Below are 13,153 nucleotides of genomic sequence, written 5' to 3' on the forward strand. Positions count from 1 at the left end.
TTTCTTGGAGATGCTTCAACATTCCTATGCTTTGGAGCAAAACCTTCAAATTTGGCCAAAAGATAATTTTTGTGTTAAGGACATCTCTGTTACTGTTTATATGAGAGTCTATCCCAATTTGCCCATGTTACAAATGGACAAATCTGTAAAATTTCATTTTTTGGCATATTTAGTACAGATTTTATGGAACTGAACAGCAACAGTATCTGAATGTATATATGACAAGTATGTTCTTATTCCTAAGTCTGACCATTATGTAAAGTTAATATATTCATATTTATTCTGGCATTTTTTTATAAATCAAAGATAGATTAAACACAGTTGCATGTGTTCATGTAAGTAAGAAGTAGCAGTTTGTTTTCTCTGTCACCCAAAAGCAAAACCAGAAAAGCATATTGTTTCTGTATAAAATAATCTCCAAAAGTCATAACATACCAGGGAAGTAGTATGCATCACATACTACTATATCACATTCTAAATGTCATAGCATGACTTACGAACAATGAATATACATACATGAATAATGCATGTATGACTGTTTTCTCTGATTTGTAACTGTGAGGATCTGTTGTCCTCCAATATTAGTTTGTTCAGTGATGCAACTCCTCTAATCTCAGTAGAAGTGAAATCAAAATCAAGGCCATGGTTTCTGAAATGATTACGGACATCAACTTTCATGCAAGTCTTCACCAGTTTATGTAAGATGGAACCAGAGGAAAACAGTTTATATTTTCCTAGTGGTCAAATAGAAAAGAATCAATTCTTATGTAAAGAATACTACTGTCAAGGAGTGTAAGAAGACAGCTTTAAGCAGCTAAGGAAGATATTTCATTTACCTGTTCTTTCATTTCATTCTTTCTAGATATGTCCTGCTGGTGGTTTTTCAGATGCTCTTCCTTTATTTTCTGCTGCTGTATTTGGTCATGATATGTGTCAGCAGAGGATGGTCGCAGTCCCTATGGATGTACAAATAAATCCCAGAGCAAAGGAATTTTCATTTAGAATCCTTTCCTTCAGTGCTCACTCAATTCACTCGCCCTGTTCCACCGCAGAGTGCAGAAGGGCAAGTGTGTATTTTTGGAGGAAAGTTATAGTAGAATTTTACATGGCTACAGTTTTTTATTAGAAAATAAAACCTCAAGATGAGCATTGCATAGCAGATCAACGAATTCACTAGAGCAGAACTTTCTACTTGTCAGTGTTACAGTCTGCTGTTAGAAAGACAACAGTTCATCTTTTGGAATTTCATTCCTTTTTTTTTTTTTATTTTTTTTACAGATTTTATTCTATGATTCAGTATTTACTTACCAGCTGTTTTTCCACTTTAATCTTGTACTGTTGGGCTTCAAAATGCCTTTGAAGATATTCTGCATGCCTGAGACAAGAAAGTAATGTTCATATACTACATTTTATTTCAGACTCTGATATCTTCTGCGCAAATCATTCTCTATAGGTTCTATCACATATGACAAACAGAGCTCTCTTTGTACAACACGAATATATAAATACGGATAAAATATGTATAAATATGGAACAATGGTAAAATAACAAAAAGAAAACATATCCACTTCAGGCATTCCCCTTCCTATTGATTCAGTTACATTAGCCTTCTGAAGGGTGCAGCAAAGTCCTTCTCTACCTTTTATTTGATAAATGGTATGTGAAAGTGTTAATGAAAATAAAGTTGTTTTTCCAGATCCTCAAAATGAGTGAAAATTGTCAGAATGGAGGTTGTATAATCAACAAATTTTCTTTCTCCTCTGTGCCTAATTCTGTCAGCCAAACTTTGTATTTACGTAGTTTTGTGGTTTCTAAACACTCACCTCTTTTTCTGGTATAAAATACCAGCAGTCACTTGTAAGCCCCCTGATTTCTATTTATTTCACCTCCTACCTTCAGAATTCACTTGTCCTCCAGGGAGACAAACTGAATTGACTTTGTCCTTAAATAAGGCACTAGAAACTCAGCTCAGACAAGATGTTCTAAACCTGATGATCCTTAACTGAAATATTCTGAATGTTGTCATTATTGAATGAAAATTAATGATTCAGTCAGGAAGGATCCCAAAGTAGGCAGTATTAAAAATTCTTTACCTTCCTTTCTCAGGGTTTTCAAAGCTCATCCACACCTAAAATGGCCAATCATGGAACGGACTGGCAATGTCTAAAGTAATAAAAAGGCTGTACTTATATTTTGTAAGAAAAAGGCTCTGAAGTAAACAAACTGCTGGAGAAAGGGTCTTTATATCTGAAACCAAAATATAAGCCCTGCAGGAAAAAAACATTTTCATAGCCTGCCTCCCACTCTGTTCCCTCAAGTGGAGAACTGCTTTTGTTCTTTGTATTGTTCTGATCCTGGTGGGAAGGAAAGACAGTGTTTAGCCTTGATATAATCAGAAAGTCTACAAAAAGCCTGTGTTTTACTTCTCACCCAATAAAATGCTGAGATTTGGGAGACATTTTGACAATGAAATTTCAAACACCAGGACAACACATTCAGAAGGAACTTCTGGATAGACAGGAACAGGAGTTATGTTGTTGTACAATAAACTTATGTAAAAAAATTATCAAAGACCAAGCAGAGAAGGAATTCTACTGAATGAGCCACATCCGGTGTTACCTACTCAGGAAGACTGATAACTCAAAACATGCATGACAGTTCACTACTAATAGAGTGAGAAAAGTTTACCAGTCGGGTGGTGGGGGTGGAGGTGCAACTTGTCCTTTTAGTTTATAGTATTCCTCAACTCTCTGGCTGACGTGAGAAAGGTCATAATGTGCATTAGCTTTCCTCTGCAAGTTGTCAAGCTTATCATAGTAATGACCGTAATGGCCATGTACTCTAATACTTTCTGGCCTTTCTGCCATCTTAAATCTGGAGCTCTGTGGCTGAAAATATAATAAAATATATTTTATGTTAATTATTGTTAATTGACCTGTTCTCACTTGTATCAGTACAAGTTTGAATTAGCTTCCTGTCCTTCTCCCCAGTCTGAGTTGCACAGTAATATAGTCTACAATATAGTTACTCTAAGTTTTCCAAATCCTTTCACACATAACCTAGAAACTTCCTAATTTCTCAGGGCATATGTCATCTTACATTGTCTTTTCCTTTTCCCATGTTCCATCAGCTCCTGTCATTAAGCAGCAGCCCATACCATTGTACGAGTCAATCAGCATGGGGCTTTGTACCCTGTAGCATCGTTGCCCTCAAGTCCCTTCATTGTTCTGAAGCTTTAAAGCACTGAATTCATTCCAGGAGAATCTTATTTTGACATGTGAGAGCAAGGGGAATCTGGGATGTAGTTTTGGGCAGCATACACATTGACTGCTGCTTTCAGGAGAGCACTGTGCTACTTCATGTCACCGCCTCTTTGATTATCTGCCTGTGGGAGCTTGCCTTTCATTTCTCAAAGTCCTTACTGTGATGAAACATCCCCGTATTTCTAATTTGTGACAAGACTGGCTTTTCCATTTCTTATAAGAACAATGGAGAGAAGGTGATCATCTAGCTGCCACTGCATGATCTAAAAGAAGTGTGGCAAGACATTCACAAACTTTTCCACAGTCAGAGGCTAAAAACCACTACAAGGTGTATAAGAAAAATGCTGAATGTGGCTTATTTTCTTACATAAATTAAAAAGCATCTAAGTATCCCTTCCTTAGATGGTAAATACATTAACTCTTCTTCCCTGTTTTCCTTCTTAGAAACACTGAAAACAGGCTCAACTACCTACGGTAGAATATAAATTCATACCTATGTAAGAAGAAAAATTTCCACTGACAGTAATGTTCCCAAGGAAGAAGTAACCTCAAAATGTGTTCATCCTGTCCCTCACTGAAATAAGTTTTGCAGTGTGGTATCCAGAAGCATGGCAATTCCAAGCAATAAGGAGAAGAAATCAAGCCAAATAATGTAAATGTAATGTAATAAATGTAAAAGGACTGAGAACTGTGACCAATGAAGCAGGTGCCCTGGTGACACAGGCCATGGAAAAGGCTGAGGTACTGAACGCCGCCTTCACTTCAGTCTTTACTAGCAAGACCAGCCTTCAGGAATGGAATCCCAGGCCCTGCGACTAGGGAGAAAGTCTGCAGCAAAGAAAATATACCCTTGGTGGAAATGGATCAGGTTAGAGAATATGTAAACAGACTGGACCAACGTAAGCCTGTGGGGCCTGATAGGATGCACCCACGAACACTCAGGGAGCTGGCAGGTGTCATTGCAAAGCCGTTCTCTATTATCTCTGAATGATCATAGCGGTGACTGGGAGAAGTGCCTGAGGACTGGAGGAAAAGAAATGTCACTCCTATCAGGAAGGAGGACCCACAGAACTACAGGCTTGTCAGCCTCACCTTAATGCCTAGCAAGGTGATGGACCAACTAATCCTGGAAACCATTTCCAGGCACATGAAGGACAAGAAAATCATCAGGAGTAGTCAGCTTAGATTCACCAAGGGTTAAGTCATGCTTGACCAACTTGATAAGCTTCTATGATGACAAAACTGGGAGGAGTGGCTGATACACCAGAGGGTCGTGCTGCCATCCAGAGGGACCTCAACAAGCTGGAGAAATGGGCTGACAGGAACTTCATGGAGTGCAACACGAGAAAGTGCAAAGTCCTGCACTGTGCACCAGTACATGCCGAGATTCACCCAGCTGGAAAGCAGGTCGGCAGAAAAGGACCTGGGGGGCCTGGTGGACACCAAGTTGACCACGAGCCAACAATGTGCCTTTGCTGCAAAGGCTAATGGTATCCTGGGCTGCATTAGACAAAGTATTCCCAGCAGGTCAAGGGAGGTGATCCTTCCCCTCTGCTCAGCACTGGTGAGGCCACACCTGGAGTGCTGTGTCCAGTGCTGGGCTCCCCAGTACAAGAGAGACATGGACATACTGGGGAGAGTCCAGTGAAAGGCTACAATGGTGATTAAGGAACTTGAGCACTTCTCATGTGAGGAAAGGCTGAGAGAGCTGGGACTGTTCAGCCTAGAGGAGGCTCAGGAAGAATCTTATCAACGTATAGAGATACCTGAAGGGCGGGTGCAAAGAGGACAGAGCCAGGCTCTTTCCAGTGGTGCCCAGCGACAGGACCAGAGGCCATGGGCACAGACTGAAACACGGCGGGGGTCCCTCTGACCATCAGGAAACACTTTTCACTGTGAGGGGGACTGAGCACTGGCACAGGATGCCCAGGGAGGTTGTGGAGTCTCCATCTTTGGAGATATTCAAAAGCCGTCTGGACATGGTCCTGGGCAACCAGCACTAGATGACCCAGCTTGAGCAGGGGTGTGGACAAGGTGACGACCAGAGGTCCCTTCCAACCTCAACCATTCTTGATTCTGTGAATCCTGAAGCAACACATTCAAAGTATGACACTATGCAAGTATCCCTGCAACCGTGCAAACTGCTCCATTTGGGTGCTGAAAGAAATGTGGGAACTTTCCCAGTGTTAATATTAGAGCATGTATTGTAGATAAAAACACTGTGGACAAAATTCTGCCTTTGATTACAGCAGTGCACAGTGTAAGGAAACTTAACGAGCATCTCTGGATTTGCATTGGATATGCACAAAGGTAACTATGAGGAAAACTAAGTCCTATATTCTGCATAGGTCCAATATTATCCATAGGTAGTGCCAGTGACTGCTTGAGGGCTGCAGTTCTGGGAACCCCACAAGACTCCACCATCAGTTAATCCACTGTAACTGCAATGTGCAATTACTGCTGGGAGCTCCCAGATCCTAAATGTGCTTTGTTCTGTGTTCACCAGCATCCAACACAGTACTACATGCTCTTGAAGATAAACATAAAGGTATGAAGTGATGCCAAGTATACAGCTGATATCCAGCCTGAGGAAAGGAGGAGGTGGAAAATAAGTGAGGGACACAGAGAGAACTGAGGTTTTCTGCTGTAGGGTTTGATCCCAGTTTGTTGTAATAGTATCTGAGACAAGGGCAGTGGGTACCAGTGGTTTTGCCCACAAAAGGGCTCTCAGAAGGGCTGAGGTAAGAGGATCAGTGTATTTGATTCTATAGCCAAAATGCAAACACAAAGTTTGTTTGCCTTTGTGCAGTGTAAATGCAAAGCATGCCTGACTCCTTTTGTTAGGAAGGACCATACTGAAGCAGCCAAAATTCAGTATTTCCCACTTACGCTTTCTAAAACACCTCTTCTGAGGCTTCAGGAGTGCTTAACTGTCTCCACTGACTTAGTGTAGTCATTAGGCTGAATTTAACACATCTTAATGAAGCCTTTTAAAGCGTCTTTTCTAAGAGCAGGAATTTGCCTTCTGAAGATGATTAAACATTATGAGAATGTGGATGCACAGTACCTGAACAATAGGCTGTTGCTCTCTTGAAGGAGGTTTCCATTCATTCCTTCGAAATAGTTCCTGTCTGACAGGCACCACCATTCCAGATTCTGGAGGAACTTGGTCCTGGACTCTCCTTTTTTGAAGTTTATGTGCTTTTTAAGAATAAAAGATTAAAAGGTTACCTTTTGTGCCCTCTACATGATTAATGATCATGTAGTTGCAAACCACAGTAATGGTGCATACAGCTAACACTGACAGTCTGGGCTAACAAACACTCCTTATGTCCTTTCATCATCACCACCATCACCATACTTTACACTTCCTAGGCACTCTGCTTTTCATCCTTAGAATGACAAGTTTTCGAAAACATCATGATTTAACACACTCACGTAAAGTGGATCTTACTGATTAGTTTTGCAAAGAAGCACACTAAATAAAAGGGAGACCTCTATAAACTAAAATGTTGATTTGATGCTGGTACCAAGAACAGAAAACAGGGCGCCTGATTCTTAGGCTCAGATTTCATTGGAGGCTAGGTGTCTATCTGCTAAGGCATTCCCTTTCTAAACCTAGTCCTCAGTATTCTACAAATCACTAGACAATGTTGTAGTACTTGTGAAATTTGGAAGGGTGGACTGCAAAGGGAAAAAATTAGCTTATCAGTTCCCCAGGTAGGAGAATAAAAGTACACACCATTCCAGTTTGGTCAGTCAGTATTCTGCAAAGACCTTATCTGCAAAAATGAAAAGTAGAGTCCTTGCTAGGATTAAGTAGTTTCTAAAGGAGTTCTAAATTTTTCCTGTGTAATGACTGTTAAGAGTATCATGTCTAGAAGAAAAAATATATGAAAATTATGAGTATATGACCATAGCTATTTTTCAAACTGCCTAAGTGACTTAGGTGTCCAAATTGCATTAGACCTGAGGGCAGATAAATCACATTGAAATTTTTTATTTACAAAAAAATACAGGTTCCCACACTACTGAAGAACTTTGGAGGGGGGGGGAAGTCCACAGCATAGTTAAGTAACTACATAGGTTTATTTTCACAAATGTGTTTAAACTACTTTAATACCTCCGAAGATAAATTTGAGAAATAATTATGATATACTGAAGGATACAAAATTAGGAAAAGGTTATGCTGCCAGAAACATCAGATGTTCAGCAATTCATACAGAGATACCATTTAGTCTCATGTGTGTCTTCTAAGAATCTGCACACACTATCTGATCTATCAATGAGCACTAACTCAAATAGAGTTCATTATCTCTCACAATTTAATCTAATTTGTAATATTTTGTAAAATACATTTTTATTATTTTGTAAAATACAGTGGAGCAAGTTTTGCAAGATTTTTGCACATAGCTCGGCAAAATGAAGTAAGGATGTTTATTCATGTGACAGACCTAAACTGCATCTCGACCAAAGCCTCTCAGTTTTGTAAATTCTGTTCTTAAAAGAATTAAGATTAACATTTCAGCACCTTCCTATGGCAGCTTTTCTAGCTGAATGTGGCTAATGAGCAGGTCTTAAAGTTGCCTTTTCACAAACAGAACAGCAATGCACTGTTTGGAGCGAATGTTTCTGCTGCTGCAGTTCTCTCCTCTTTTTATTTTCAACTTTGTGTGAAACTCTTGTGTCCAAATGTGCCTGAAAGACTGCTGGAGAAAGTTATAGCTGTCAAGTATATCATAACTAACAAATGTTAGTGTAGAACTAATGTTAAATAATACTATTATCATTACCTTGTATCAGCTTGGGTCCAGTCTGTGATGCTGAAGGCCTTTTCCTATGTATCACAGTGTCACTGAGTTCTTCCTGTGCTATCTATAAGCAAAAAGGTATCTGACAGAACTGTCTGTACTACTTTGATATACATTTTTTCTCTCAGCAAGCAGCAGTAAAAGGCACTCACCTCAGGGGGCAAATACCTGAGAACAAGGTTCTGCAAGAAGGGCTTCCTTAGAATAGAGTTGACAGATGGTCGATCTTTTGGAGATATATTAAACAACTGGGAAATTAATATCCTCAGATCATATGAATAGTTGGGAGACACGGGGTGAAAATGTCCTCTGCAGATCTTCAGCACCAGCTGGTGCAAACTATTGCCTTCAAACTTAATCAATGAAAACAGTAAAAAGAGGACAGTAAGTACCGCTGGTTGGAAATGATGGACTAGACACTCCAGCTTGAAAAAAGGTACTGGCTGACAGAAGCCCTGTGCTATGCAATCGCTTCACAAATCCTTTCTTGCTATCCATAGTTTGTTATGGAAAGTTAATATAACCAAATCCCTGGCTGTATTTTCTGGTTATGTTCTCCTTGTTTCAGTTGCACGACTCAGCAGGTCCAAAAGCTTTTGTACCTGGAAGAGTTTAATTCACACTCTGCTGTCATATGGTAGCAATTTTTCCAGAATGAAACATGATTTATTTTGCCAAAAGCTGCTCAACAGAAATCTGCATACACAGTATCTTCACGGTATTCAACTTCAAAATGTCACTCGACACAACTTAGCCTCTGCATTCTGTGTCCTCTCAGAAACTAAGGTACAATCTGGTTTTTTTAACAACTGATGCCACTCAGGTAACTCAGCCCTCTCAGTTCAGCAAATCTCTTAACAGGTCAGCATCAATATAGCTTTAAGGGCCTTAGACAGGCAAAACTAATTTTGAAAGCAATTTCTTTCTAAAATTGCCATTTTATTTACTTGAGTATTTTGAAGGTGTTGTAACCAAAATTTGCCTTAGCTTCATTCGCATTTCCTATCTATATCAGCATCTAGTCCCTGCCTTCAAAATAAAAAAAAAAATGGGCAGCAATACAGAATAAAACAGCTAATATTCATAAGAAGTAATATTAATGTTTTATCACTTTGTGAAATCTGGAATTTTCCTCAGCAGTACCCCCTTGCTCTCAGCTCAGCACCACTGCTCTCCCTATCAGTGCTGCTCTGCCTTCTTCCGCATTCAAGCTCAGCAAAAGGTCAACTTCTGCTGGGCCCAGGAATCTGATCCTTTTCCTGTTGTCGGGATTAGTCTGCTGGGTTCCCTTCTTCACATAATACTCACAGGCTGATGACAACAACACAGCTTCCTGAAGATGCTATCTCAGTTATTTTCCAACATGAACGTGCTTCCAAATAAAATTAAACCTTTAGGAAAATGTTTTAGGAAAATGTTTGGCTTTAACTCTTTCCATTGTTCATCTGCCTTTTTAAAAAAGTTTAGTACTTACTAAAGAGTAAATGTATGTTCAATGTGTGTATACACACACACACACACACACAAACATATGTAAGTTGTAGAAGTTCAACATAATACATTGTATTTTAGTATGCACGAAGCAGACACAATACGAAAAATTAAACACTAGCAGTCATTCTTTAATATCAATAAATAAGCTGAAAATAATTCTAGCAGCTGACTGAATACTATTATTACTACAGTTTTTCCAGGCTGTCCACTATCTTTTTTAATAATATGATAATGATCTGATTCTACGGTACTTACAGGATGCTTTAGTGCACATAGCTCATAAAGTACACAGCCAAGAGACCAAACATCTCTGTGAAGAAAAAGTGATTACAGCTTCAGGGAAAAGACTATAATATTTTCATACATGTAATCAGTACCTCTTCTCAGCTCTCAAATTTATTAACATTATTGCATCACAGATTAATATTGGTGTAACTTTTAATTTTTCTTAAGATGCACTGAAAAGAACAACTAGAAATTTCTTCTTTGTTGTGATACCAATGATTCTATGGTACCTAACTAGGTACTGTCATTATCACTGGAAAAGGCACATGACATAAAGAATGCCTGCTTAACATTCCTAGTAGGATGAAGGGCAAAGGGATCTCTGGCTGACTTGACAGTTAAGGAGACAATAAGGGAGTAAACCTGTGTGAATAGCACCTTAGGGCTGAGATGCTAGTCTGGGCTCCAGGATATTTGGTGTTGATCACATCCCACACACAGAGAAGACTGTCCAGCTCGCTCAGCTCCTGACTTTTCAGTGCTTCTCATCGTGTTATTTTGGTATTTTGTGTTAAGCCTGAGTGAGCCTTTACGATTCTCAGACCTATTTGTCTTTCTTGCAGGTGGCTACTGCAAAGTTCCAGAATTGCCAATCTAGCAGCTTTCATTTTAGTGTATTTTTAGAAATCGCAAATGAGTGCATCAAAAATTCATAAACTTGGAACTGAAAAGATCCATACTTGCATTTGTTATTACATGTTGGAAACACAGAAAGAAATTTAGTATTTGATGGAGAACCAGATAAAGCAAAGGAAAAAAAAATCACCTATTTTACATTTCATGCCACTACTAACAAGGAGTATTAGAATGAGATTAAACTTTAAGTTTAAAGTACAAGTAATTTTATAAAAACAAAAAATATAATTATGTTAAGCCTGTAGATGAATCACAACAAATTCATGATTGCTATACTCTGGACACTGTGAGTCAAAATACAACTGACAGTGTTGTACAGTATAACATAGTTGTTGTATACGACTGATGCACCTAATTATTGTACACACAAAAAAGGTGACACACATGAAATTCCTCGTGCCCTGCAGAAATACTGATTTAAACCATGATATTACTGAAGTAAGTTCTCATGTGCCTGCATGCCCTCATGCACAAGCATATGAAGGAAAGACAGACACTTACGTTTTATTGTTATATGGTCGATTTTCACAGATCTCAGGTGACAGATAATAAGGGGTCCCTACACAGGTATGGGCAAACTCCGTTGTGCTAATGAAACACAATGAAGAAAAAGACTTACACACTGAAAAAGTTTACAAGCAATTGAACTAGAGGCTTCTCTGCCCCAGCTGAAAAGCCCATGGGGGACATTATTTCTGTTCTCCAATAGTTGAATAATGGAACACCCCAAGAAAAACAAAAGTATTTTCCAGTCCTGTGTAAAAATGACCAACTATTTCAAAAGTGGAGAGCATCTGCACTTCAACAGAAAGCACAAGAATTCTCTTTTCCCCAGTTTTCACCAGCATTTTAATCAACATTTTTGAGGAATGTTTATCATTAACACAAAATTCTGAAAGCTGTCAAACACAGAGCAAAATACTAGAAGTCTCCAACATACTCAATGAAGTAAGAATATCGCAGGTGGCAGTCAGACAGAAACAGTGGAAGGGGGCAGCGCTGTCTGGAAGCTAAAGCAGGAGTAAGTGAATTCTAGTTCCGTCTTTGCTGCTGACTTGTGAAGGTGTAGCCAAATAGCACCAGCTGCATTCATTTCACTTGCTTTTAGATATCGACACTGTGGATATCAACAGGAGTCCCTGGGAAGTCAGTGGAGAGAAACAGGTACTCACAGAGTGTGATTCCTCTCACTCTACACTAGATGTCAATAAAAGTTGTAAGTTACACTCTTATATATTATATATATGAAGTATATGAAGCCTGAGTGCCGGAGGTGCCACAGACACCTAACTGCAAGTAAAAGTATTGGACGCTATTGCATTTTGAAGTGGAAAAGAGAGATGAAAATGCCTTTGTATACCCCAGGGGAGGAGGAAAAGAGAGCCCGAGAAACTTAATTCACTTGTTATATGAGGAGAAGTACTATCAAGCTGCAATTATTTTGTTGTACAAGCCTATTAAATACTCTTTAAAATGTCTGTACTTGGACATTCAAATTCTGAGGTTGACTTCCTATCTGCTATGGACTATTCTGCTGTGTAGGGGCAACCCTTAAAGCAATTATCCCCAGAACACCTCTGAAGGTAGGCACTTTCTGCATAAGCAGTTTACACGTGGAGAGTTGAGGCACCGAGAGCAGGTCTGTGCTCCACAGAGGAACACACCACAAAGGTACGAGAGCCGGCAGAGACTGAGCTAGAACAGCGACATGGCGTATCCCCGCAGAGGCGCAGGCCTGGATCAAGGTACTATCCAAACGTGCTAATCCAATAGACTCCAACTCTCAGCAAGACTTCCTAGCTCTGATGCACCACTGAACTTGCAAGGTTATGCAGGCCTAAATCCAAAGCCAATCTGATGGGGCCTTGGCAGAAATTACATGGGCTGTACATCCATGTGAAGAACGCATAAAGGTACCTAATACATGTACACAGCTAAGTACGTCTGAAGAGAATGAGAAATTGTCTATGTTGGTTAAGTTATCTGTTCTCTTTACTGTTGTCATTTAGACGGAAATGTGGTTAAACTTACACTGACTTAATTTGGGGATAGGAAAAGTTTTAACAAGTGAGTTGCAGCAGGTGGGGAGTACAAAGCAGCTGAAAAGGACTGATACCAGAGGGACAATCTGCAAAATGATCGACAGAAGAAATGACCTTTCCACACAATACCTGATTAAATTGTGGAACTTCTTTGCCACAGTATCCTGCCAAGGTCAAATATAATCAAGCGGCTCAAAAAAAGATCAGATTCAAGCATTGTCCCATCGTTAGCATGCCCTCTGGCATGCTTTGGCCACACCAAAAAGCACTCTCCTAGAGAACACCTGGCCACTACGCAGGACAGGCCAACCTTGTCCCCAAAGTCAGTCAAGATAAGGCCACCCTCTTTGGGAGAACAGACTTTAGCCATACCGATGCAAGCCATGCCATGCCATTTAGTCTCAGGCCCAGAGAGCAGGTTCTGGCCCTTTTTAAAAATGTAATATAGGCACAGTCTGGGAGGACATACAAAGAATATCTGTACAAACTCTTTTCTTATACTCTTTCCTAAGTTTTTAACGCTCTTCACTTTCTTTTTTGTGAGGCACCAGAAGTGATTATCAACAGCTGCAGGAGCTGTGCCTCCAGAATCTCTTTATGTCAGTTCCACAGGGAATAGGGA

At 39.6% G+C, this 13,153-nt stretch overlaps 1 protein-coding gene across 1 annotated transcript in view; it reads right to left on the reverse strand.

Moving 5' to 3' along the window:
- Window positions 1–13,153, reverse strand: part of NEK5 (NIMA related kinase 5) — a 28,862-nt gene that overhangs the window by 8,774 nt on the left and 6,935 nt on the right. Inside the window, exons 7-14 of the mRNA XM_041128679.1 lie at window positions 10,991–11,077; window positions 9,824–9,878; window positions 8,227–8,427; window positions 8,057–8,138; window positions 6,331–6,464; window positions 2,689–2,888; window positions 1,309–1,375; window positions 837–956 (exon numbers count right to left, since the gene is read on the reverse strand). Coding sequence (XP_040984613.1) covers window positions 837–956; window positions 1,309–1,375; window positions 2,689–2,888; window positions 6,331–6,464; window positions 8,057–8,138; window positions 8,227–8,427; window positions 9,824–9,878; window positions 10,991–11,077 — 946 coding nt within the window. The remainder of the gene's footprint in view (window positions 1–836; window positions 957–1,308; window positions 1,376–2,688; window positions 2,889–6,330; window positions 6,465–8,056; window positions 8,139–8,226; window positions 8,428–9,823; window positions 9,879–10,990; window positions 11,078–13,153) is intronic.

This window comes from Aquila chrysaetos, chromosome 14, assembly GCF_900496995.4.
Source record: "Aquila chrysaetos chrysaetos chromosome 14, bAquChr1.4, whole genome shotgun sequence".
NCBI lineage: Eukaryota > Metazoa > Chordata > Aves > Accipitriformes > Accipitridae > Aquila > Aquila chrysaetos.